Below are 27,062 nucleotides of genomic sequence, written 5' to 3'. Positions count from 1 at the left end.
ACAAGATCGCGCGTTGTAACGATCGTTGAAACTTTCACATTACGACATTAAGGATAAATCAGAAACCCCTATGGTACTGACAAGATATTTCTTTAGAGACGGTACTTTGAGTCCTAATATCACCTGATAGATCTCCTGTTATAGTAAGCTGGTGTAGCTCATTACTCTCATCCCACCGTTGGTTAATGGTACTATATATATTTGTAAATTATCCGAGAGATTACATCACTCAAGGCCTGGGCGCACTGCGCACGTCGAGCAAGTTACTGTATCAACTTTAATTTGCTTATAAATGAACAGCTACATTTGTACATATATAAGGCTTGCGTATTTTTGTGTGGGAAATAGTCCCATAAATAAATTAAAAATAATTCCCATCCCCCTGTTTGCCCAAGGATTCAGGGAAGCTTCCCTTGGCTGTAAGGCAAATGCTCGAACTAGTAATCCCCTCCCAGATTTTCAGAACTGGGGTTCCTTTAGCCCCACAGCAACCGCTCTTCGTGTTTGACTGCCAAGTCCCTTAGTCATTAACTGAAGAGCCCGCTCTACCTTCTCTGGTGGTAAAAAAAAAGCACTCCGTCTTCAAACCACAAGTGGTCCATCGGGACCATCCGACCGCCGTGTCATCCTCAGTTGCGGATGCGGATAGGAGGGGCGTGTGGTCAGCACACCGCTCTCCCGGTCGTTATGATGGTTTTCCTTGACCGGAGCCGCTACTATTAGGTCGAGTAGCTCCTCACTTGGCATCACGAGGCTGAGTGCACCCCGAAAAATGGCAACAGCGCATGGTGGCTGGATGGTCATCCATCCAAGTGCCAGCCACGCCCGACAGCGCTTAACTGCGGTGATCTGACGGGAACCGGTGTATCCACTGCGGCAAGGCCGTTGCCTTCGCTGGTAGTGAATGAGAAATATTAAAATGATGTATGATGTCGGTAACCACTCGAGCTTGGTCGCATACAGCGTAGTTGTAGGTGGCGAGAGTGCGTGAGATGTTGGCAAGGTGGGCCAACTTCAGTACATGTAGCTTACCGGAGGGCAACAGGGATGCTGTAGAAGAAGTCTAACAAAGTATTTTATCCACAGACGAAACCATTTATTTAGATCAGCCAGACTGATGCCAAAATCTTGTTCATCAGTACGATACCATAACAAAGTTGGGTTAATGGGAGGGAGAGAGAGACAGAGAGAGAGAGAGAGAGAGAGAGAGAGAGAGAGAGAGAGAGAGAAGATTCCGTCCTGTGGTATTCATCGCGGGTTTGTTTCATCAGCACAAGAGAACTCCAGAAATGTTAGAGGATATGCAATGGTAGACTACTAAAAAGATGTTTTATTCAAGAAATATAACCAGTACCTTCCATTACCAGTCGACAACACCTAACTTCTTTCCTTGCACAGACTTGCGTAAGGGCAGTGGGCGCTCCTTTTTGTGCTGTTCGTGAGAATTGGGCTGTGTGCCGTCATTGTTTTTCGCTCTCCCCTTCATTCATAACACCAAGACCGCACGACACTACACTGTAGAAGTACCCATCACAATCATCGACACAACACAGATACCCATCTGACGCTTCATAACAAGTTGCAGGCAGGCAAAGGCATACCGCCTCCACTAGGATCGTGTATAGGACAGCAATAGGAAATTCCCGCTCATTGTCTGAGTATGGGGCTGAGTTACAGTTAGAATGATGTAGCGCGAAACAGGATATGATATCGAGGGTATACCCAGTGAGAGTCAACGGGGCAGCTGCTCTCTGCAACATGAACTCCGCTCCCATCTGAAAAAATATTTCCCAGACCGAAATGGCATTGTGCTTACTTGACAGACGTACTGTTTCAGTATCAGTTTGAGGAAATCCACATTATATAACAGATACTGAGTAGCAGCAAATGTACCTAGAGCTGTTTTTCATGAAAACTCAAAAGTGTTTCATTTATCGCCCCCCATCTTCCGCTCCGCCGTACTCCCCACCCCAACCTCCCCCATGACAGTTCCTGGTTACGCTCTTAAATTGCTTACGAAAATATAAACACGCAAAATATTTTCTTGGGAGAAAATTATGGAGAAATATACGCCAACGGTTTGAAGATAGTAGCTTTCACATAAGGTGAGCGAACGTAGACCTGCCCATCTCTACGTCTCATCCGTGACTCATTTACGCACGAGGCGGAGCGTGGAAATATTCTGTTACGCGGGAGCATTAATGTAGATAATTGTAAACGGAGGAGAATGTCTTCCGAGGATGACCGATAACAGCGCCGCTACCGGCCTCTCGAGTGCGGGGGGGCCAGTGGATCAGCGAGTCGACGACCTGCGCGGCTGCCCTCCCATTCAGCTGTCCGGCTGTCGCGGCCGCCGGCGCGGGCGTTGTCCGCGCGCTATCTTATCGCGTCTCAGCGCGGCGCGACCCGACGACCCCGACTATCGGTCGCCAGATATGGGCCAAGGGCGCCGCTCCGGCCTTGTCTCCCCGTAATGCGGGCTGTCTACAGCAACCAGGGTGTGTGGCACTCACGTCAGGGCGCTTAGGACATCTACGACTGTGGTTAGATCTCCTGTCGGTCCTAGAATTTTTGTGGTCTTTGCGTGACTATCTCCTCTAGTAAATGCTTTGTTTGTCATGGAAACACCAATTACGTTGACACACAAAGGATATGTCCGAAAGAACAGACACAACATATATAGAATTATATTAATTTTTCTGCTCATTGAATCTCCTAGGAAAAGTGGTCCAGATGACTCTACTCCTGGGAAAATGTAGTACAGTGCACTTGCAATAAATGTTGGTTTTTTTTAAAAAAAATAAAAAAAGAAGACTCCGTGTTCCGTTAAACAACATTTTTTGTTTACCGTCGGCCACGCGCCTAAACAGACAACTTGATAGCCCGAAGTCCCACCTCCCTGTCGTTGGAAGTCTGACAACCTACATCCGTGATTTATGATTCAGCGAAAGCAGAACTGACACATGATCATACGGATCGCTGGTCCCTTTCCGATTAGTCTCTTCACTCACTTCAAAATAAGAGAACAAAAAAAAAAAAAAGAGCAAGGCACAACTCAAAGCAAATCGGTGTTTGGTAACTGCTACCGCGTAATTGCATGCGTACTTTGGCATTGTTGTTGACGTGCATACCAGACCTATAGCGCTGTCTTAGACAAAAATAGTTCAGAACAGCCAGCCTCCCCCCCCCCCCCCCAAAAAAAAAAAAAAAAATCACGCACACACACACACACACACACAAATCTGCCACTTTGTGGTATCTGCATAACACTCATACTTGTTTGAACACGTTTGTGTCGGTATCTATTGGTATAGCTTTTATTTCTGTACAACTGCTACACAAACTTTTGTTGTTTTATTGTTTTATTGTTTTAGGACTAAGTCTATAACATGTGCAGTTATTTTGTTGGGATTGCTCACTTTAAGGGGGCTATATACGGTTCCCTGATTGTATGCATTTTATGACTTGTCAGCACGTCGGCAGCAAAATAGTCTGTTTATTTGTTTTACATATTTTTGACGGAAGTAACAGTAGTTATGCTCTGGACTTAATGTTTTTTTCAGTCACTGCAGTTACGCATTCTTCAATGGCAATGTGTACAGCGTTTCTGGTGTACAAGGGACAAAATGTAGTGCTTTCGGTCCTGCCCTACAATTACCCCAATATGAAAGCATGCATTGTGCCTGAGTTCCCAAATACCAAGTACGATAACATGGGGCATCTCTAGATACAACATTCCATCTCGACTCCCAGCAACTGTTAGTCTAAACAGCAACCATTACATCAAGGACATTTAGGGCTCGAGATACTAACTGTCCTTCAGGCATTCCACCAAAGTACCGCGTTCCACAAGGTGAGCCTTCTCCGTTATAAATTACGGATACGATTGCTTAGATGCCATGTGCGTTCGGGTAGGCAGCTAGTTAATTTTTCTGTCCATTGTTGATGCTTCGAGAATTTACATAGAAACCACGTGTTAGGAGTTTCTCCCGGAATAACGCCAGATCTTTACTGAATCTATGTTACATGTAGAGGCTTTCCTTTCAGCATTGGGGGCTTTCGCACCATACTGAATTATCGTTGCCAGAGATCATACACAGCTATGTAATCCGTATAGTTTTTTTATTCTTTCCTGTCGTCTATCGGAACTGGGGTCCAAAGTAATTCGTCACATACATTCTTCTGGATGAATATGTGTATTGCAGTTTTCACAAACATATTTCATTTACTTATTCGACGTATGTTACGAAGTATTTGTATTACAGTCGCTTTAATCGATATGCAGTCCTTACTTTTGAGAAAAACGTATGGGCTAGGTGTTCTTATTCACTGCTGTTAGACACGTACAACGACGTAACCTAGGTATCGGCGTACAACAGATAGTACGTGAAACGCAGTCAGCAATACTGCCGTGTATCAGAAACAGAGAACGAAAGGCTACATTGGCGAGGCATGTTCTTCATGCCCTCGATTTTCCGGTAATTTGCAGTCAAATTATCGTTGAAGGGCTAACAGCGCAGAATGATTTTATCTGCGTGTGTGTTAAATACGCACATCGAGCTGTCTGGTGTGTGACGTTTTCCCTGTTTATTACAAACAGAACAAAACTTTTTCTGTACTATTGTACGGAAAGGTCTCGTAGTTGTTTATAAGCTGCTTCTAACGAGGACTGTAAGAAGTTGGTAGAGTTTCGAAGTCTCCAGTCTTTGAAGTATATTCACTGGTTTTTCCTTTTGTACTGTTGAGTTTTACTGTCTTACGGAAAATGAAGCAATGACCTTCGGCACTTAGCTGCGTGGGATACTGCATATGCTGTGCACGAAGTTCTTAACGGTAACAGCAATGTAAGACATATCACAAACAATAGCAGATAACGCTATTTCAGCTTCCTGTCAGGACTACGTGGGCGTCAGAATTTCTGTAGGTTGGAAACACCTTATTATAGACGACTGTGCACTCATTCCATTGATGCAGTTGACGGCTGCGTGCCGGTGGTGGCAATGCGGCGAAGCATCGTCGATGCTTCCTACTTATTACGAGTTCTGTGAATCGATACGATCGACGGAAAGTTGTATAGGCAATAGGAGCCACGCCGTCTCGTCGTCAGTCACGTATTGTAAGATCCGCTGTTTCTGTAAAATTCAGCTGCGTTCATTATCCTCATTTTTCTTTCCTATTACTGTGCGCACCTGACACAACTTCCCGTTCCAGGCAACCTGCTTCGTACCGATTACGTTTGTTGCAGTTATTGCAGATATATTTCCCGGCTTTAATAACATAACATGTAAATTGCTCATGGTGTGATTTCTCTGTAGTAGCCTTTTTCAGTTCCAGAGCAGTAATGTATCTGTTCTCATACCTGAAATTACTTTCTTTGCTTCCCGAACGTTATCTTGACTGAGGTGTCTAATTGAAATAGGCTTATTGGGGTGCAACCTTTGTATTTTTAGAAGCAACTAAGTACTCCTGGAAAGATTGGCATGTTTGTAGACAATAACACTCAATAACCAGAAAGTTGAATAAGAGTTGCGGCTATCTGATTTGGCGTTTGACTCCGATTTTCACTAGGAGGTCTCTGCTTTAACATCATTTGCGAAAATGTTTTCGTGTAGTGTGTAACTTCTTTCTGAAATACTGAAGGTGTGCTCTTTGACCATGGAACCAGTTCATTTTGAGACTCGTCCCATTTTTCTGCTGAGACGAATAATATTTTTGTCGCTGTTATCCGATTATTTTGTTGTTTTAAAGACACTTACTCAGCAGGGCGCAGGATACTGTCCATGACGAACAAGTCATGGACTTTGTATTAACTAGGTATCCAATTTTTATTCTGGGATTCTTTGTTCTAGTTGCGAAATTAAATTAAAAACAGTTACTGCTCCCCCCGTGTGTTTTTTTTGGGAGCTATCCCTTTCTTGTAAAGCAAATATCGGAACTGGATATATCCTCACAAAACTTTGTAACTGCGACTTCCTCTACCCAATTTACAGCTCCTGTTTTACTCGACGGAAAAGTACCCGAGTTTACAACGCGCTATTGCTTGTAAAGCTCGCTCTACTGAGAGAATGAAAATCATTTTAAAAAGCAGGATGATGGACTAAGGGTGCGTCGAGAGGCATCGATGCTCTCTCCTCGTGAGACACTGTGTACGGATTTATCTGTTTAACCTGGGGTATCGGTGCACAGTATGATTCGGGAACTGCACACCAACATCAGTCCCGCTCCTCATGCTGTTGAGATATTAAAGATAAACATTTTTTTCCCCACACCACCAGGATTCAAACTTGGGGAGTGGGGTTCTAAAACACCAAATTGGAAAGTGATGGGGAATTCCGTTGCCGGTTTGTCGAGGGTGTGTTCAAAGAACTGTCAGTTATTTGACTTAAGAGGGACGGTTAAACAGAAGTATCCGCCAAAAGGAGTGGCGTCGACGCCAGTTCCTTGCGCTACGAAGATGCCGACCGGCGGGAGTCGGAGTGGTGGCGACAACGGTGGGAACACGTGTGGGTGCAGTGCTGTATGTGTGCCACGGCGGAAGAGGAGCAGCCCCCACCCACCTGGAGCGGAGAAAGCCAGCTCATCTACACGTGTACGGCTGTCGGCCGGCGTACAAAAAATAATAGTAATAGCGGGGAGAAACCGGGGATCCCGTTATCAGCCCGGTCGTCCGCGGCCTCCACCGTTCGATTTCACCGCCGCCTCAGCACGTCTCCTCCTCATTACACAAGAGGCCTCACTGTGGGACACGAGCTGACCACGCCGGCCGTGCTGCGCTTCCTCTGCCACTGGCCTAACCATCAAGATTCCAGTTCACACCACACCACACTTCGCGTGCGTTGTAGGCTCGGCGGTAAATGAAGTGGCACTTCCATCCGTTAAACATAAACTCCGCGTACGTGTATAGCGTTTTCTGGAGGGAGTAAAAGGACTTGCCGTCCGTTGATAGAAAAAAGGACACGGAATACATGCAGATGTCAGAGTATATCGCGAACAGAAGACGAAGAGGAAGATGATTTGGACATTACATACAAAGGGCACAAACAGATGTCTTCAGGCTCTTCTGTTCTTCTGCATTTGTTACTGATGAATTTGGAGGCTATAATACTGTTTGATATACTTCATATACTTTTAAAACCAAGTTGGAGACTCCTTTTTCTGTGAGTCGGTACATTTTTCTTTCTAGGAACCATAAATCTTTTCGACTGTTTATTGCAAAAAGAACGCAGAAGTAGATCTAGCTGTCTTTGAAACAACCCGGTACGGTCGCTAAAACGGTGTCATTGACCCGGAGGTAGTAAATGTAATCTGAGGCGGTGAAAAAGAAGCTTTAATCATCAGCATTTGTGGATGACAGGTCGCGATATACAGTTTACGGTCATCAGGTGGTCGGTTTTGTGTGTGTGTGTGTGTGTGTGTGTGTGTGTGTGTGTGTGTGTGTGTGTGTGTGTGTGTGTGTGTGTGTATGTGTGTGCGCGCTCGCGCGTGACAGTGTCTTGAGTTTAATCTCAGACCTCTGTAGAGAGTAATTTGGAGTGAGGGCGTTTGGAAAAATTGTAGATCCGCCCGTCGGATGGAGTTTACAGTGTGTTTCGGGCATTACTGAGTGTTGATCACGGTCATTAAGCATCCGTGGTCGATTGCTTCTTGTCCACATTATATGGTAAAACGAACATACAGCTGCATTGTAGTTTTCTCGGAATAAAGACAACCCCAGAGAGCTTCATCTAGGCGCCTACTCCTCCTATGTCCCATCAGTTTCCTTAATTCGTTGTTCTTGCTGTAAGCAGCGCAGCTTGTCTTTGATGGGTGCCAAGAAAATGTTTAAAAAATTAGTGCACTGTGGGCCACTGAATCGTCCATACATCCGTCAGTGTAATTTCATTGTAATTGTGACATAGATCTTGTGTTGTTAGTGTTAACGAATACAGGACTGCAAAGAATTGCTTCATTTTAACGTGCATTTGTTATTGTTACAGAGACAACAGAACATGCTAGTTAATTTCCGTTTGCAAACAACTTCATGTTTCTCTGATATTTTCCTCAAATGTGTTGCACGCAAACGCTGCGCCTTGTGGTCAATATGGCATATGACCTCTGAGCCTATTAATCTCTGAAGTAGACAGGTGGCGCTTTCATTATCTGTTGAATTCAAAAAACTTAGATAATAGTTTTGTTAGGTGCCATTATTTCTATTCTGGACTTGATATTCTTGACGAAAATTGTTGTCCTACATGGAGTCAGTGTAGGATTCTTACTGAAGTCACCGGTTTGGAAACGAGTTCTCAGGAACTTGATCCCAAAGTTTCGTTACATAACAGCTTTGCTTTTGACAGGTCAGGCGATATTACATCAACGGCTGGCCAACGTGTGCATTAGCAGTGCTTGCCTCAGATGTGAGCCCGCGGCGTATACATGCATGCCGATGGCCCCGGACCGCCTCTTGTCGCTGACAGCTGCGCCTATAAAGACGCCAGAGGCACGAGCCCTTATCTAACACTCTGACAGTTACTTTGCACCCCCCGTTTCACTGCTGGCAGCCTGTGTAATGCGATAACTTAATGAACGCCTTTATTTCTCGTTCACAGATGTTGAAAAGTATTGACAGATTGGCTGTATCCACAGGGCCGTACCAAGCGAGCCATGGAGGGAAGCTGCTGCTCTTTTCTCGCGGAAAAACGAAACCTTCGCAAACCAAACTATGGAATAGATATTGACTGTTAGCAAGTGTATTCAGAGCCCATCGTCGTGAAATTTCAAAAACTACCGGTTGGTTATAACAGAAGAGCAGCGACCACAGAAGTCTAGTGTGATCTGTAATTTTCGTGTGGCAACGAAACTTAGTAGATATTCTAATGCATCAGTGCCGAAACGATTTACGCAGAAAAAAATTAGAATGCAAGAAAGACGTATAGAAACGTTTCCGTATGTACCGTTGGCAGAAAAGGTCAAACAAACGAGAAAGGCATAATGTTGACGTTATTTTTAACCGCCGCTTATACAGTTTGTTCAATACGACCACCGAAGACGTCGATGCACTGTACAGCATCAGATTTGCACCTGGTGGCCGAAATGGGGACTAATTGTTTTCCAGCGTAAATTGGTTGCGCATTAACGCATTACAATATTTAGCATTAATGCATTAGAATATTTACGACGTTTCGCTTTTCTCTGTGAGTAGCTGCACGTTAATTATAACCACCCGGTATTTCGTCATTAACTGCGAAACTGGAATGAGTTGTTGCTTCCCGCCCGCACTCCATATCGAGATCTTGGGTATGCTATTGTTGTTTTCAAGACTGAAGTACGCTGCGCCTTAACTTGCAGACTTCTAATTTTGCAGGACCATGAGGTTACTTACGTTTTTTATATAATTTTGGGACTTATTTTCTATAGAGAACTTCTTCACGTACCCTTCGTCAAGAGTTTGTGAATGAATATGGAAATACACTACTGGCCATTGAAATTGCTACACCAAGAAGAAATGCAGATGATAAACGGGTATTCATTGGACAAATATATTATACTAGAACTGACATGTGATTAAATTTTCAAGCAATTTGGGTGCATAGATCTTGAGAAATCAGTGCCCACAACAAACAGCTCTGGCTGTAATAACGGCCTTGATACGCCTGGGCATTGAGTCAAACAAAGCTTGGATGGCGTGTACAGGTACAGCTGCCCATGTAGCATCAACACGATACCACAGTTCATCAAGAGTAGTGACTGGCGTATTGTGACGAGACAGTTGCTCGGCCACCATTGACCAGACGTTTTCAATTGGTGAGAGATCTGGAGAATGTGCTGGCCAGGACAGCAGTCGAACATTTTCTGTATCCAGAAAGGCCCGTACAGGACCTGCAACATACGATCATGCATTATCCTGGTGAAATGTAGGGTTTCGCAGGGATCGAATGAAGGGTAGGGCCACGGGGTCGTAACACATCTGAAATGTAACGTCCACTGCTCAAAGTGCCGTCAGTGGTAACAAGAGGTGACCGAAACGTGCAACCAATGGCACCCCATACCATCACGCCGGGTGATACGCCAGTATGGCGATGACGAATACACGCTTCCAATGTGCGTTCACCGCGATGTCGCCAAACACGGATGCGATCATCATGATGCTGTAAACAGAACCTGGATTCATCCGAAAAAATGACGTTTTGCCATTCGTGCACCCGGGTTCGTCGTTGAGTACACCATCGCCGGCGCTCCTGTCTGTAATGCAGCGTCAAGGGTAACCGCAGCATGGTCTCCGAGCTGATAGTCCATGGTGCTGCAAACGTCGTCGAACTGTTCGTGCAGGTGGTTGTTATCTTGCAAACGTCCCCATCTGTTGACTGAGGGATCGAGGTGTGGCTGCACGATCCGTAACAGCCATGCGGATAAGATGCCTGTCATCTCGACTGCTAGCGATACGAGGCCGTTGGGATCCAGCACGGCGTTCCATATTACCTTCCTGAACCCACCGATTCCGTATTCTGCTAACAGTCATTGGATCTCGACCACCGTGAGCAGCAGTGTCGCGATACGATAAACCGCAATCGCGATAGGCTGCAATCCGACCTTTATGAAGGTCGGAAACATGATGGTATGCATTTCTTCTCCTTACACGAGGCATCACAACGACGTTTCGCCAGGCAACGCCGGTCAACTGCTGTTTGTGTATGAGAAATCGGTGGGAAACTTTCCTCGTATCAGCACGTTGTAGGTGTCGCCAGCGGCGCCAACTTTGTGTGAATGCTCTGAAAAACCAATCATTTACATATCACAGCATCTTCTTCCTGTCGGTTAAATGTCGTGTCTGTAGCACGTCATCTTTGTGGTGTAGCAATTTCGATGGCCAGTAGCGTATGTATATCCCTTAGTACCGACTGTTAAGACTGGAAGCGGTTTTGCATAACTTACTTGTGTCTAATAATATAACTGAAAAGTACATGTTGGTACGTTCCACAGTGTGAAACAACCACTTCCATAGTCTACTATATAATCTTTATTTGATTTTTCGGATGACAGATGGCACAACCAGCCGGCCTGTGTGGCTGTGCGGTCCTAAGCGCTTCAGTTGGGAACCGCGTGACCGCTACGGTCGCAGGTTCGAATCCTGCCTCCGGCATGGATGTGTGTGATGTCCTTAGGTTAGTTAGGTTTAAGTAGTTCTAAGTTCTAGGGGACTGATGACCTCAGCAGTTAAGTCCCATAGTGCTCAGAGCCATTTGAACCATTTTTAGATGGCACAACCGGTCATGAAAATGTAATTTGTTGCAATAATACCTCATACTATACTGACGAGAAATTGAAGTGACGGCCGAGTGAGAGGGCAGCTCTCCCACCACTCATTTTCGCGTTTCTGTTGATTTCCATTGAGAACCTGTCCTTTGGCGTGTGATGGTAAACGCGCGCTATAGTCAGATCATAATTTATATAATCGCCGCTAGAGACATTAAGAAACAACGATTAACAAACAAAAGCCTCCCAGTGACTAATTTATTAGCAAAATCGCTTATGTGCTTAGGTGCCGCGGAAACAGTGAGCTTATGTTGAACAATAAGCCGAGACTGAAACGGTATTGGGTCGATCTCACAAGGTTGTTGCTAAAGAAAAAACTATTTGCGCGAAGGCTCCCAATTTTTGCCGACTGATAACTTGGGTGAGAACGCTGCGCTTCCGGAAAATATGGCGGGATACTTTCCGTACTCGTCTGTACACTGCCTCCACTTCCGCTGCTACTTGGCTTCCTTCTTTTGCACAGACTTTCAAGTTTACAACCAAGTTTTATTATTATTAGACAGAACTGGAACCGAAATAAGTGAGAAAGGACACCTAATCCGGAATGATATTCGAACTTTACAGGCTTTTAAAAAGAGATGCTGCATTTACAGATTCACGATCGATACGCTCGTATATCGTTTTGCAGCACTCTGACCTCGACATTAACTTTATTCGGCAGTACAGGATGAGTCCACGCCGCACACTGTCGCATACCAGTCGAAATGGCGGTAGAAAGTGAGGGGGCTATACGTCAGGCGTGTCGCACAGCGGGAAGGCGCAATAGAACTATTGAAGTGCACGATTGTGCTTAAGCAGCTGAAGATGACCAGGAAACAGCGCGGAGAAGCACAGTTTTGGAGGGGATTGAAGCTGGCAGCGGTGTTGCAGCTTCGATGGTGGCGGGGCCGCGTGTCGAAACCGCGGCGGCCCTATTCTGTCATTGTGTGTCGCCTCTGCTTGCAGCTCACGGCGCGCGCAGCCGCAGCCGTATAGCCGCTACGTGCTGCCGGCTGCGTCACCGCCAGGCGGCGCTGCCTCCGCCCCTGCCCACGCGCGCTGGCCATCCCTCTGTCTCAAGCGACGGCTCACACCTCTCGTCCGTTTCTGAGAGCTCTTGTGCATCAGGCACCAGTGTTGCTCCACTGTATTCAAATTATCTCGTCTAGAACTTGGGCGTAGTCGGCGGAGGAGCCATTGTGCACACTAGAAATCCCCATTTAGAATTGTATTGCAAATTGAACTCTCATCGTGCACTGCAACACAGACAGAAGTATGGCTACGGTATCAGTTTAAACAAAAACAAATCGTGTAGTGGATACTAACTGCCGTATTGCGACCTGTTTAGAATTAGTTTACGACTGACACTTCTGAAGGAACATGAGGTAAGTGGCCCAGATGCTACGTTTCGCTCAGAACACACGCTATCTTACAGTTCATTCTTCTCGCTCAAACTTGCAAACTATTCAACGTATTAAGATGGAAGTGGCATCGGCGTCTTCTGGAAGACCTATGATATGTTTTCCTTTAAGTTTTATTTGGGGTAACAAATTCGAAGAAGATACACGAAAGTTTACGAAACGGGATTTCCTGACGACGTAAACGAATTTTCGACTTGCGGGAAACGTTTTTGTTATTGAATTTTGTTGAATACATTAACGGAACGAAATCTTTTCACGGCCTTGTCGCCTTTAATATTTCGCATAAATTCAGAGGATGAACTGGACAGGTAAAGCACTGCTTTGATGCTGTAGCATGAGTCAACATACGAATGACAGCTGGCCAGAGCGCACACGATGGTTCAAACCGGTGGAGCGGCGCCTCATTGATCCGCTAAACGACTGCCTCGTGGTCCTGTCTCCGCTTGAACCGTGTTTCTCACGGCAGGCAGTTGACTGGCAGCCAGCAGCGAGGTGCGCGTGTGGCCGTCTGGCTTACCCAACTAGGTCGCGGGAACTTAACTAGCGTTGCTGCGATCTTGCTGGCGGGCGCTGCACCTTATTCCACAGTCGTCAGAGGAAGTAACTGTGGCCCTGTGGTCTCGCGGCGCGTAGCAAACTCATCTCTGGCACCAGTTTCCCACTTCCCTACTAGACTGACATTAATCACAAGGATAAGGTGAGAACCTGCTGGCATGCTTCAGAAATGACAGTCATAGCAATGACATTTTTGGTTTGTTATGTTGCTAAGTGTTACGCACGCACACTGAGGTTGATTAGAATTGACTCTAGAGGGTTGTTGATTCCAGTGCTTTTACGGCTGATCTTTAAGAAAAGTAGTGTCCACCAAGGGGAAAGCTTTGTCATACCTAGAACTTCTTGTAAAATGTTGTAAACCATATGTATCGAGAATTTTGCAATTTGAGCGAGCTCGTGAGCATCGAATCAGATACCAATGAGCACGACAAGGTGAAATTTTGATGCAATATCATCTAAAATTTTGTTTGTACACTTAAATAAAGTGGCCGTGGTTATCTACCACCGAAAAGGGCCGAGAAGAATTAATTAATGTCAGTTGTAGCCTCTCTTTTTTATTGGATGGGGCTAATTTATAGTACAAAGTACTTCCGTCACGTGCCGCTCGCTTTCATTCACTTTTCACGAAAAGGATATACATTTAGCTAGTAGACAGCCACAAACAAGTAACGAAATTAGTCTTCAAAACTTCGTATTCCGCTGTATAAAAAGTCAAACTTTACGAACGTCATAGTATTTAGGTCACACTGATATCTTTCTTAGCCCGAGACATTCGTTTGAGATGAACCTACCAACGTCGGACAAACTGAGTATTTGGTGTGTGATACGCAAACCGAGGCAGAACAGAGTGCCTGGCAGTATTTATGTTACTTCTACATTTTTTAGTTTTTCTGTACACTGTGGTGACAGAAGTCATGTGATACCTCCTAAAATCGTGTCGAGCCTCCTTTCATCCGGCGTACTGCAGCAACTCGATGTGGCATCAACTCAACAAGTCATTGCAATTCCCCTGCAGAAATATGGAGCCGTGGTGCCTCTACAGCCGTCAATTGCGAAAATGTCACTGGTACAGGATTTTGTGCACGAACTGACATCTCGGTTAAGTTCTATAGGTCCCGACGGAGTTTCGAGTCCCCTCTCGGGCATGGGTGTGTGTGTTTGTCCTTACGATGATTTAGGTTAAGTAGTGTATAAACTTAGGGACTGATGATCTTAGCAGTAGAGTCCCATAAGATTTCACACTCATTTTAACATTTTAGGTCCCATAAATGTTTCATGGGATTCATGTCGGTTGATCTGGATGGTCATATCATTCACCTGAACCGTCCAAAATGTTCTTCAAATCAGTCGCAAACAATTCTGGCCCAGTGACATGCCACATGCCATCCATAAAAATTCCATCGTTGTATGGAAACATTAAGTCCATGAATGGCTGCAAATGCTAAGTAGCCAAACATAACCATTTCGAGACAGTAACGAGTTCCGTTGGGCCAGAGGACCCAATCCATTCTATGTGAAGTCAGCCCACACCAATACGGAGCTCTCTTCAGGTTGCACAGCACCTTGTTGGCAACTTGCGTTCATGGCTCCGTGGGTCTGCATCACACTCGAATCCTACCGTCAACTCTTACTAACCGAAATCGGAACTCATTTGACCACGCCGCTGTTTTCCATTCGTCTAGGATCCAACAGATATGGTCACGAGTCTAGGAGAGGAGCTTCAGGCGATGTGGTGCTGTTAGCAAAGGCGCTCGCGTCGGTCAACTACTACCAAAGGCCATTTTCGATCAATTTCGCCGCACTGTACTGTCCTAATACATACGTTCGTCATACGTCCCTCATTAATTTCACGCAGTGTAGCTTTTCTGTTAGCACTGACATCTCTACGCAAACGCCACTGCATTTGGTCGTTAAGTGAAGGACGTCGGCTACTGCATTGTCCGTGATGAAAGGTAGTGGCTGAAATTTGGTATTCTCGGTCCACTCTTGACATTGTGGATCTCGGAATTCTGACTTCCCTAACGATTTCCGAAATGGAATGTCCCATGCGTCTAGCTCCAACTACCATTCACCGTTCAAAGTCTGTTCATTTCCATCGTACGGCCATAATCGTGCCGGAATTCTTTTCACGTTAATTCACCCGAGTACAAATGACATCTACGCCAACGCATTGCCCTTTTATAGCTTGTGTATGCGATACTACTGCCATCTTTATAGGTGCGAATCGCTACCTGTGACTTTGCCCCCTCAGTGTACAGGCTGTGATTACAGATTGATCCATATTGTAGCCCGAGATATAGGTTACGATGAAAGGTGACAGTCTGGTTGAGGGCTAGCTAAGGCGACAAATGCAGTGTCACGCGAATAACTATAATTCTTCCCGTGGCGCCTATGCTACGCACGTTTTATTTAGATGAGTTGTTAATGTACGCCATTTTGATGATGGCGCGGATTGATGTAGTCAGCTGGCGTCGGCAGAGTGGGTACCAGAGACTGGTGTGAGGGCAGCGCTGGCGGCCACTTCCGGCGTTGCTGACGCGGCGCCCCGCCTTTGTCGTGTTGCAGCGGTGCGCGCCGACCGGATGCGCGGCGGACGCAACAAGTTCGGGCCGATGTACAAGCGCGACCGCGCGCGCAAGCTGCAGATGATGCGCCAGCGACAGATCGCGATCCAGGCGATCCGCGGCGTGACGGCCACGCTGGGCGACGGCGTCACGCTCTCCTACAGCCCGCAGCCCGCCGGCGCCGCCGCAGCCGCGTCGGGCGCCGCCGCCGCCGGGTCGCCCGGCTACGTCCACATCAAGCAGGAGATCCAGATCCCGCAGGTGAGTGGCACAGTGTGAGCAAAACTTCGAGGCAGGAAATAGACCGAAGTTACAACAAGAACGTCAACAAAAGTAAAAAGGGTAATGGAATGTAGTCACATTAAATCAGGGAAATAGATTAGCGAAAAGAAACTGAAAGTAGTAGATGAGTTTCGCTAGCTGGGTCAGCGAAATAACTGACAAAGGTCGGAGCCGAGAGGATGAACGAGCGTAAAAGTTAGAAACAAGGAAAACATTTATGAAAAAGAGGAATACGTTAACATCGACATCGACTTTTTTTAAAGATATTTCTTTGGAATGTAGCCTGATAAGGAAATGAAACGTGGACGATGAACAGTACAGACAAGAAGCAGCTTTTGAATTGTGGTGCTGCAGAAGACTCGGAAGATTAGCTGGTTAGATCAAATAATTAGTGAGGAGATACTGAATCGGATTACAAAGAAAATAAATGTATGGCACAATTTGACTAAAAGAAGTGGATCGGTAGATACGACACCACCCTAAGGCATCAAGGAATCGCCAGTTTTGTGACAGAGTGGAGTGCAGAATGAGATCCTTGCTTGAATATCCTCAGAAGATTCAGAAAAAGTAGGCTGAAGCATTTACGTAAAGTTGAAGAGGCCTGTACAGGATAGATCACTGTGGAGACCTGATCAAGCCACTTTTCTGGCCGAAGATGAGAAAGAGAGAGAGAGGATATGGGGTAGGGTGGTGATTTGGAGGAAAAGATTTTAATGCATCCGTAGTTCGTTTTTGTACGTTTTAGCCACAAAAGTTTCTTAATATGTTCACGGAAAACTGTATGGGTGTAGACTGGTGTTTCGTTTTCGTCTGGAAACAGGCTGCATATGTTCTTTCCTTTACTTGTGGCCAAAAATGTTATCTTGTAGTCCCCTACATTGCGACAAGCCCGCAAGACGAGGAAGATATAAGAAGTTTTTTCTTGTTCGGCATTGTGTTGTCCACAGGACAAGGATGTAAGTATCAAGTACACGAGTATAGACACACGTGTGAACTGTTATTAATTTCGTGTGCACAGAAAATAATTCAGGTACAGTTAAATGAAGGTAGTTTCTGTTGTTCGTCCGCTGTTTACGTTCTCGTCTAGTCTAAGAGTTTAGATGGCGTGAGTCGTTACAGAGCTATTGCCGTTTTCCTGTAGAATCACGTACCTCATCCGCCACTGACTCGATCTCAAATGAGTTCCAATGCGTCAAAAGTGTAGTCTGTATCGCGTTATGTGTGTTGCAAATTTCTTTTCGTAGTTTTGAATAAAAGATGTGTTGGGGGCAAGTTGCAGATACTGAACGGCTGCCTCAGTGTTTGCTTCGCGAGCAAACTTTAGGTAATCCACTTTCACTGCTCGCCAGTGTTAATCAGCAGACGCGCTCTAAGGTGTTATAGGGTCTACTACAGATCGCGCGGGCGCAAAGTTGCGGCGTATCGTGCAATATCATCAGTCGCGCCTCGTGACCTGGTGTCCTTCTGTTTAACACTACCTTCTGGGCTTATTAGGGGTCCATATTAAAGTTTTTATTATACCAAAAGTAAAGGCACGAAAATTCGCTTTTTATCGAGATTTATGATCCCTATTCAGCAAAAACAAATGAATTTTGGGTTACAGATGCTGTAGTCGCTCTTCGTCTATTTTTGTAACGACTAAACACTGAAAAACTTAAGTACAGTTTATCTTGCTGAATAGGTGTGTGACATCAACTGATATTAATTCTTTATATATTGCACTAATAATTCGATAATTATCTGTGCGTTACTGAGAGCCAAATGCCGAAAGAAAAGCTACTTAAAATAGTGTATCACACACATACAGTGTGTAAGAGAGATTGCCGTACCCCCAATTGTTTTGGGGTGAACGTAATGGCATTCTGCTCATTTTATGACAGCATTGTATGGTCGTTGACCGATGCCGGTCACTTATTTAAGAACATATTTAACAGCTGCTTGCTGTGTCACGTGATGTGCTTTCTTACTTTTAGCTGGTGTTAGTAAAGTGAACAGACAAGCAGCCCTGTGAAGTCAGGCGGCCGCGTGTCCGCAGGTTTCGTCGCTGACGTCGTCGCCCGACTCGTCTCCCTCGCCCATCGGTGTGGCGCTGGGCCAACAGGCGACAGTGGCTGCCGCGACGGCCGGCGGCGGAGGGTCGGCCTCGGGCGGCGGCGGGGGCGGAGGCGGCCTGGGGGCGGCGGGCGGCGGTGCGGTGGGCGCTGCCGTGGGGGCAGCGGCGGCGACAGGGGCGGCGGGAGCGGCGGGCGCGCTGGTGCTGAGTGCCGCCGCCGACCACAAGTTGTGGGCGACGGCCGCCGCCAACTCGACGACACCGTCGCCACACTCGGTGTCGCCGAAGGCCTTCCACTACGACGGCGTCCTGGCCAACGGCGGCTCCGGCGCCAGCAGCGCTGCGGGCGGCGCGGGAGCCGCGGGGGCGGGCGGCGCGGCGGCCGCGGGACCCGGCGGCCAGCCCAAGATCCCGCCCATGATCCGCGAGTTCATGCAGGCGCTAGACGACCGCGAGTGGCAGACCTCCCTGTACGGACTCCTGCAGAACCAGACGTACAACCAGTGTGAAGTGGACCTCTTTGAACTTATGTGCAAAGTGCTGGACCAGAACCTCTTCTCGCAGGTCGACTGGGCGCGAAACTCCGTCTTCTTCAGGGACCTCCAGGTACGTACCGTTGCATTTCTCGAGGCAACCCTCAGCGCTGGTTCGTGCTGAGCTTTTCCTTGTTGCTGAACTGACGATTTTAGGATATTTCTCGTGTTCACTGAAGATGACTGTCCAGGAATGTGGGTTAAAACTCGCGTATGCTGAAACACTTTCATGTGCGACAAACATAGAATTCAATAATACACGTAGCCAAAATGTCCAATGACACAACGCCAAGAAGTAATGAAATGTGAGTATGAGGATAGCTTCGGATGTATCCAAAGGACAAGCTGAAATTTATAAGAGATGCAAAATGGCATAGTCCAAAATCATCGTATTTAGTTCGAACTTTTATTTCTTATTTAATTAATTTATTTTTTAGCTTATTTGAATATCCAGAGTAACAACCGTCTGCGCTAACAGCAGCCAAGTGCACTCACTGAATGTAACTCGATCAGATGCCGGTGGTGTTGGAGACTTGCCTTCTGCTACGCTTTCCACAGCTGTTGAAATGCGCTTCACACAGCTAACACGACGGTCGAGATGGTCCTTCAGATAATTAATTGGGTTAAGATCCGCAAAATTTGGAGGATATGAAATCTGAACACAGCTCTTCAAGGATCTTCGGACTTTTACAGTTGTATTCAAAGGGCCACTATGTTACTGAAAGACCTCATACCATCCGAAGAAAATTTTCGTGAACGGAGGAAGGGAATAGCTCAAGATTGACCAATGTCGTCTTGAGTGCCTTCGACATTAATAATCGCAGAGAATGCATCGAAATTAGTCCCTAGACAACCGCAACACTTTCCCCACTGTCAGTGCGATGAAGCAGTAAACGTAACTGATCGTAGGTGACGCTGCTTAGCAATGTCGCAGCAGTGTAGTGTCAATAACTTCGGGGAAATTAAAGTATTTTTTCCGTAGATACAGTGTCATTAACGAAGATGCAGACACGATTTATCTGCTTCTAAACTTCTCACATCTGCTTCTAAACTTCTCACATCTGCTTCTAAACCTCGTACACAAAACAGACGTCCCGTAAGTGCTGTGGTAGACACTGATCTGGTTACTTCACAGCTTCATTTTACCAGTTCTTTTTTCAGCATTTCACATAACATGAAGTTTGTCCATCACTTACGCTCTTTGTTCAGTATCGCTAATAATGGGTCTCGGTGATATAGTATGTCAGCATGAAGGGGTTGGACAATAGTATGGAAACATCAGAACGCAAAACATTACCATATTGCAATTTGCCCACGTTGGAATACTCTTATCTCCGGCATAACGTACTCATAACTACACAGAACACTGTCTGAGCGCGACCGATACTTGCTACATGTTGAGGATATTGAACAGGTGCCATTCGTAGTCAAATACAACACCGCAAAGTGCAGGTTTGCATCTGCATTTATATTGAAGCATGAATTTCTCGTGATGTTTCTATATTTTGTCGAACTGCTGTAGTTGCTTTCGCTGGCATTTCTCCAATACTATCGATTTCCTACATGTGAAACATTAGCTGTCGCAACTATTGTCTGTAACGGTATTTTTACCAAAGGAAATATTATCGACCCGAACTAGGAGCAACAACCCAATCCCGACTTGGTATCCACTTTTACTAGCGCTGCATGTAGCCTCTTCTTATCGCTGCAAGTAATACACATAATTAAGTTCTTCGCGACAGCTAGTTGGTACTTTAGATGATACGTGTGTCCAGCAAAGTATCTAAGGTGCTGAGTGAATGTCGGATGCACTGCACAGAAAGAGGACAATCCGCCGGAAATGTTACGGGGTGCAAAACAGATTACTGTTATTGATCACCTTGCAAAGGATCAAATGGTAACTGGTGAAAACTATACTGGTCATCTATACCAGCTGTCTGTAATATTTCGCTACAGAGGTTCGCTTTGAAAAATAATAATTCCCTTGTTCCTAAAGACAATTCACCTGCTATTCCCAAAACAGAGGAATTTGTAGTATAATTTGTTGAATCATCTACCTTATTCACTAGATCCAAAGAAATTAATGGGTGGAAGACGTTTCGAGTGCAATGAATAGATTATGACAGCTGTAAATGAGTGTTTTGCATACCTTACAGAACTCGAGTTCAGGGACAATGGGCGAAATACATGATTTAAATAGTCGTCGTATGTCTGTATACACCCACTGTAAGATCTCTACAACTCCGGAAGTATCTGAACGATGACTGTATTTGAACTCGGAGCGTTATCTCGGTGAAGATAACAAATTTAGTTTGGAATCAGCAAATGAAGGAGAAGCGTGGAGAATTTGAGCCTCTGGAGTTTAGAAACATCTGTAAATTCGTAGCAGTATTCATATTAAGTCTTAAAGAATGCTCCGAAAAATTGTTGCATTTCATATTTTGTATAGCTGTGATGGATAGCAACCTCCCCAAACCCTTACTGAATATGAGCAATGAAAGAATAAACATTTTGTGTGACTTTCACTAGAAATAAATGTGTCGCCTTCTTGTGTTAGCCCCCATTTCTTATCTAAGTACACGTCTCCGATGATCGAGGCAGCGCTTGGAGAGACTATTGCGACTCACCTGTTACCACTCTGTCTACTGCCTAGCGGGGCGGCTGTGCGCTGCGGGTAGCGGTGGGGGCGTTGTTAGGGGCCAGCGAGCCCCAGCGGCGCCTGGCAGCCACGCTGCAAGCGGCGCACAACACGGTGTCCAAAATCGCCTCGCAACGGGGTCCCGTCGTCTTTCAAGAGAGACAGCCGCACCGCACCACACTGACAAAAATTAAAACAGACAACTTCGTCATCTTAACTCTTCAAATACCCGTTTTAACTTCTAGACCTTTTTTTCTTTACGATGATGTCTACTGCATTTCATAATTTAGAAGTGATGGCTCTCCACGGCCATAGGCTAGAGCTCACTTTTACCTTCGAGTGCGAAAGCGAAAGCAGGTAGTCATAATCAGAAAAAATAACCACTTTCTCTGCAAATCACATCACTTACTGTAGATCTCAGTAGTTAATAGGAAATTGTAACCACTGAACTCAGTGCATACTGAATAATAAATTGTTAGATTTTTGTTCCGTTTTAAGGTAAAAAAATCCTGCTTTTTTGTTTACTACGTAATCTTGTAAGGACAAAATTTTACCAGAGTAATCAACAAATAATTGACTCCACTTAGAAGACCTATAAGATAACATGGAAGCGACTGGATAACGGAAAACGATAACCTGTAATGTAAACGATGTACTCGAAAATGGAGCAGATATTCCTAAGTGTTTCAATACAAAAACAGTGAAGGAACTAATGTTAAAGTTTTGCGTTTTCATGGGGCGAAGAAAGTTTGGGGATTACCGTCACATCAATGACCAGGGCTTCAGAAAAGCTCGGATGGGCTTTGGATGAGGAAGGTGTAATGAAAATACGGCGAAGTAAATCTAGACGGCCGGATAGGGATTTGAACGTCGCTCCTGCAGAGTGACCCGTGCTGCACCTCGTTCCATCGTTAACCGTAAGGAAGAAGCGAGAGGACGCCACGTGCCAGCGTCCCTGACTGCGTCGTAACACGACCTGATGGCCTGCTTCTCACAGGGTCATCGATTCGTCGACCTATCGCGCCCTGCTCTTTCGCGTTACGCTGGCTCCGGCTAGCCCACTAAATTATTTTTCTCCACTTTTAGTTGCGTTGCTAATGTCGTGCGCGACGGAAATGCCCTGCTTGCCTGTGTGTTTCTGTATTAGGGAGTAAGTGTTATATTTTGATGCAGCTGGCCATATAGGAATTTAAGTTAATGTGTTTCCCTGTAGCGTAAATGTTTCAGTGCCTGGAATGTAAAATCTTAGAAGATAAAATAAAAACTTAAAATCACTCCACTGTATTTTTGATAAGTCAGTTTCTTCGTCAAAAAATACAACATTGAAAAGATAGGGGGCGGGCTTGATTACGATGTATGCCATTCATATCACTGCCTCGATTTTGCGAACAGCAGGTAGCTCGTTTTCTTAAATATGCTTCTAATTCTCTTTCTTTTGACATGAAGTACAGATAGTTTAAGCTGACACCGAAGCGTGAGAGTTTTAGAAATTTACACTCACATTTCACATGAATGGTAAGACGTTTGATTTCTAGAAAATCATCAAGAGAAACTTGAGTCTTTGTTCAGAAATTCAGAGACCGCCGGCCATCTGTCAATACTGACACGCTTTCATTTATATTATTATTATTGTTTTTTTAAATAATTATCTCTAGTCTGAGTCACAAAAATATTCTAACAGAAGAGAGATGACAGAATTAAAGCTGCGAGTGCCGTCGTGAGGCGAATTCGCCTGTCTGCATATGCACAATAATGTCCTTTTGTGGCAAAGATTTGCACAGGAGTTCAGATACAGAAAAATCAGGAAAATTTCAGTAACTTATGCTTTACGTCACACCCAAATTGACGTTAATAACTCAAGTGTCTATTAGTGTTACTGTTTTATATGTGTTAATAATGTAACAAATAAGAAAAAGGTATTGTGTGTCCTAGCGTGGTGCAGACCTGCCTATTTGACGCTGTTTTTTTAATCGATCAGCTTTCGTTTTGACATCACGAGGCTGAATTAGCCCCGTCCTATACGTTCTAACCACAGGAAAATTGAATAAGTTTATGAGGAACAGAACCAGCGAGCTAAGCACCGTATCCAGACGCTAGCCACTAGGCGATTGTTGGATCCCTGCTACAGCAGAAAAGGGAGAGAAGACGACAAGAAGTTATCGGCGGTTGCAATGTGTCAGGAATGATTCGACCACATGGGGTGACGTAGCAGTATGGGCACTGACTTCGGTTTCTGGAGGACGGCGGTTCGTATTCCCATGCGGGCTTCCAGGCTATCCGCAATTTTCTCAAATCGCTCAAGGCGAATGCCTAGATGGTTCCTTCTAAACGGACACGGCCGCTTTCCTTTCGCGTCTTGCCTCAATGCGAGCTCGTGTTCCGTCTGCAGTGATGTCGTCGTCGATGGGGAGCAGAGCGCTGACGCACGCTGCTAGAGCTGACGTCGCGGCGCGTGTGCCGGCAACGCCGCCTGTTTTTCCTGTGACGCTGCTGCCGCCGCAGCGCGGCGCTGTGCTGCCTTACGTAAGGCCGGCGGGCCGGCCGCGCGGCGCTGTTGCCGCGGCGTGGTGCGGCGCCCGGGCGCGCGCGTCCCCCGCCGCCGGCGTCGTTTCCCCACAAGTTACGGCCCCAGTTGTTACCGCGGAGAAAGCGACCTTGACTGTTCGATCAGAGACGCGCCGCCCTTTCCCTCTCCAGCCGACGCCGTTTCCGTTTCTCCTGCGCTGACCGCCGCGCCGCGCCGCCCGGCTCCCACGCCCACCGTATATGTTAGCGTGCCAGGACAAGGTCCCCCCTCGGCACCTACGGATGTGAGAACTGAGTTGTCCGACCATAAGATCAATCGGGTACCAGTAATAAGGAATGAGATTTCTGCCAATGGGGACACCAAAGTGAAGCGTAGCTACCCTCTTATGGCTTAATGACCAGCAATTTTTTTTAGTTCATTTTCCTGACATTTAAACACGTTATCTCCAATACAAGGTAGTGATTTCCACGGATTCCCCACACTGAGTATTGGGCTGGTATCCAAGGCCCCCAACCCCTCGCCGATGCGGGTCAAGAGCACAAGAGACAGAAAAAGAAAACAAGAAGGAGAGAAAAACAGTGGTTTCCTCGTCGCTTAACTCTGGGGAGGGAAGGGTGCCTCTTCCGTCAGCTGCACTAAACCTAAGGTTTCTTTTTCCTCCGAGCTGCCATCGAAATCTTCACCGTAACTTGGACAACGTACACCTAGTAAGTGCGCCAGCCAGGTCAGCTCGACCAAGGTTTTTTTAAAGAGCTGTTGCCCCCTCCCCCAAATCCTTTCTGCCCCTTGCTTGTGACAGGGACAACCTGGATTTCCAAGCGTTGGAGAAGCAACCCTTCTCTATGGCAATGAAATCTGAAGACTTACCAAACAACAGAGAAATAAAATTCAGGCTCCGAAATGAGACGTCTAACAACTGTGAAAGGCGTCACAAAATTGATATAATCAAAAGTTTTAAACATACTAAAAAAAGAGTTAAAATCTAGAGCAGTAAAAGATGTGATAGTCGAATGCAGAGTTACGTGGAAGGACCACGCGGAAAGAATGTCGGAGCGGAGATAACCTCTACAAGTCGTGAAATATGTGCACTTGGATAAACAATTGATATAAGGTCCAAGAAGAAATCACATGAATAATGCTGAACCACGAAAACGGAACAGGCGTTGTATCCTATCCGTGAAAGAGAAGTTGATGACAATAGTGGATTGTGTCAGAAATAAAGACGCTCTGTACAAATTTAATCTAGTTTTTATACCAGTATAGAAAAAAACTGCAAACAGCACACTGACTGTAGACAGTAAAGGATCACAGACACCTCAGGGAAATACTCCTATGCAATCCTTCCAGGAAGACGAATGTGAAACGCCCGTCGAAATGATGCAGTGGTGAGTAACTGCAACATCAGATGAAGCATTAGCCTTCCAGGAAAGGAGCACATGCCTCTGGCTATGTCCAAAACGAAAATTATCAGGAGCAATTTATACAGTGGAACAAATACCTTAAACCCAATAAACATTCATTCGTATGCTAGTGAGTGAATTTATCATTGTCTTCCTATGAAAGGAATGACGTACCACAATTAAGTATACTATTGGTCAATGTAGTATGAATGTTCAAACTGTCATGTTGTAAGGGAGAGAATTGAAGGATGCAATGGATAGAACACATGCTACCTTCGAACAGATTGCGAAACCTTATTCACACAATGTGGTGGAAGGTTCAGCATTATCAGTCCTTGTGCCCTCACTGCCAGATAACTACACACACATATTGTCAATAAAAGGCTTAAGATTACTCAGCCAATAAGCGGGGGGAGAAAAGTTCTAAAGTTACATCTGCTCGCCCACCAGCCAAATCCGTTCCGTCTTGCACCACCATCTCCACCCTTCTCCTCACGTTCATCTTGCTTGATTTACGTTTGCCGTTTTGGGCAACTCTGAGCTGATTAATTCTAAACTGCAACGGCATTTGTTGTTCTCCCAGACTGCTAGTACTCGACCTACACAGAGGTGACGAAAGTCACATATATATTACAGGGTGATGCACGAAGATATGCAAATGTGTTATTCTACAAGTAAAACTAAAGAAAAAAGTTCATATAAACATAGGTCCGCAAATGTATACTTACGGAGTTGCGGCTAATAAAAGATTTTGCCTGGAATTTAGCAACTTCGCTAATATGAAGCCATCACAACTGGACGAGGTTAAAGTAAAGCACGATTCCCATTTATGTTGTTGTTATTGGTCTGGTGAATGAAATAAAACATCCCAGACGTGCATCTACAGTAGTTTTCCAGAACATCCAGAGAAGCAAAGATTATTATACGTGTAAATTTGTTTACTTCCCATTAAGAATGCAGAATCGTTTGTGTCATTGTTGGCAACCGTTAGTGAGTTGTTTCAGTCGTTTCCTAACCTTCAAACGAGTTAGTTTTCTGTATTGTTCAGTGAAAGAACATTACAACAGCAGTGTATTAAGTGAAACTGCATAGTAACAATTGTCTGGCATTCATACAGTTTCAGTTAACGTTATTACAATTATTTTTCCAAAATTAATTTTTCTACAACTTCTGTTGAAAACTTTGTACAAATGTCTGAAATTTAAGAAACAAATTGGTCCAAGTAGATAATAAATTAAAATTTTTATGAAATTACCTATTTGCTTCTATGCAGATACATGTCTGGAACACGTTTAATAGATTCGCCAGATCAGTAGCAACAAAATAAATGGAAATCGTACTTTACTTTAATCTCTTACAGTTTTGCGATGGCTTCATATTAGCGAAGTTGCTAAATTTCAGGCAAAATCTTTTATTAGCCGTAACTCCGTTACTAAACATTTGCTGACCTATGTTTATATGAACTATTTTCTTTAGTATAACTTGTAGAATAACATATTAAAGTATTTGCATAAATTCGTGAGACTGTGCTCGCACGGCGGGAATTAACAGACTTCGAACGCGGAATGGTAGTTGGAGCTAGACGCATGGGACATAACATTTCGGAAATCGTCAGGGAAGAGCAGCAGCGTTTGCGTAGAGGTATCAGTGCTGACAGACAAGCAACACTGCATGAAATAATCGCAGGAATCAATGTGGGATGTACGACGAACGTGTCCGTTAGGACAGTGCGACGAAATGTCGTGTTAACGAGGCTTTGGTAGCAGACGACCGAAGCTAGTGCCTTTGCTAACAGCACAACATTGCCTGCAGCACCTCTCG

The 27,062-nt window shown here is 45.3% G+C and overlaps 1 protein-coding gene and 1 pseudogene across 1 annotated transcript in view; one reads left to right on the top strand and one right to left on the bottom strand.

The window, feature by feature from the left end:
- The window catches only part of LOC126267603 (nuclear hormone receptor FTZ-F1), a 199,427-nt gene that overhangs the window by 130,341 nt on the left and 42,024 nt on the right, over positions 1-27,062 (top strand). Inside the window, exons 2-4 of the mRNA XM_049972907.1 lie at positions 15,810-16,069; positions 18,126-18,279; positions 18,319-18,749. Of these exons, the coding sequence (XP_049828864.1) occupies positions 15,810-16,069; positions 18,126-18,279; positions 18,319-18,749 (845 nt within the window). The remainder of the gene's footprint in view (positions 1-15,809; positions 16,070-18,125; positions 18,280-18,318; positions 18,750-27,062) is intronic.
- Positions 774-890, bottom strand: LOC126290096 (5S ribosomal RNA; annotated as a pseudogene).

The sequence above is a fragment of the Schistocerca gregaria genome, chromosome 1, assembly GCF_023897955.1.
Source record: "Schistocerca gregaria isolate iqSchGreg1 chromosome 1, iqSchGreg1.2, whole genome shotgun sequence".
NCBI lineage: Eukaryota > Metazoa > Arthropoda > Insecta > Orthoptera > Acrididae > Schistocerca > Schistocerca gregaria.
This window is presented reverse-complemented; position numbering and strand designations above follow the sequence as displayed.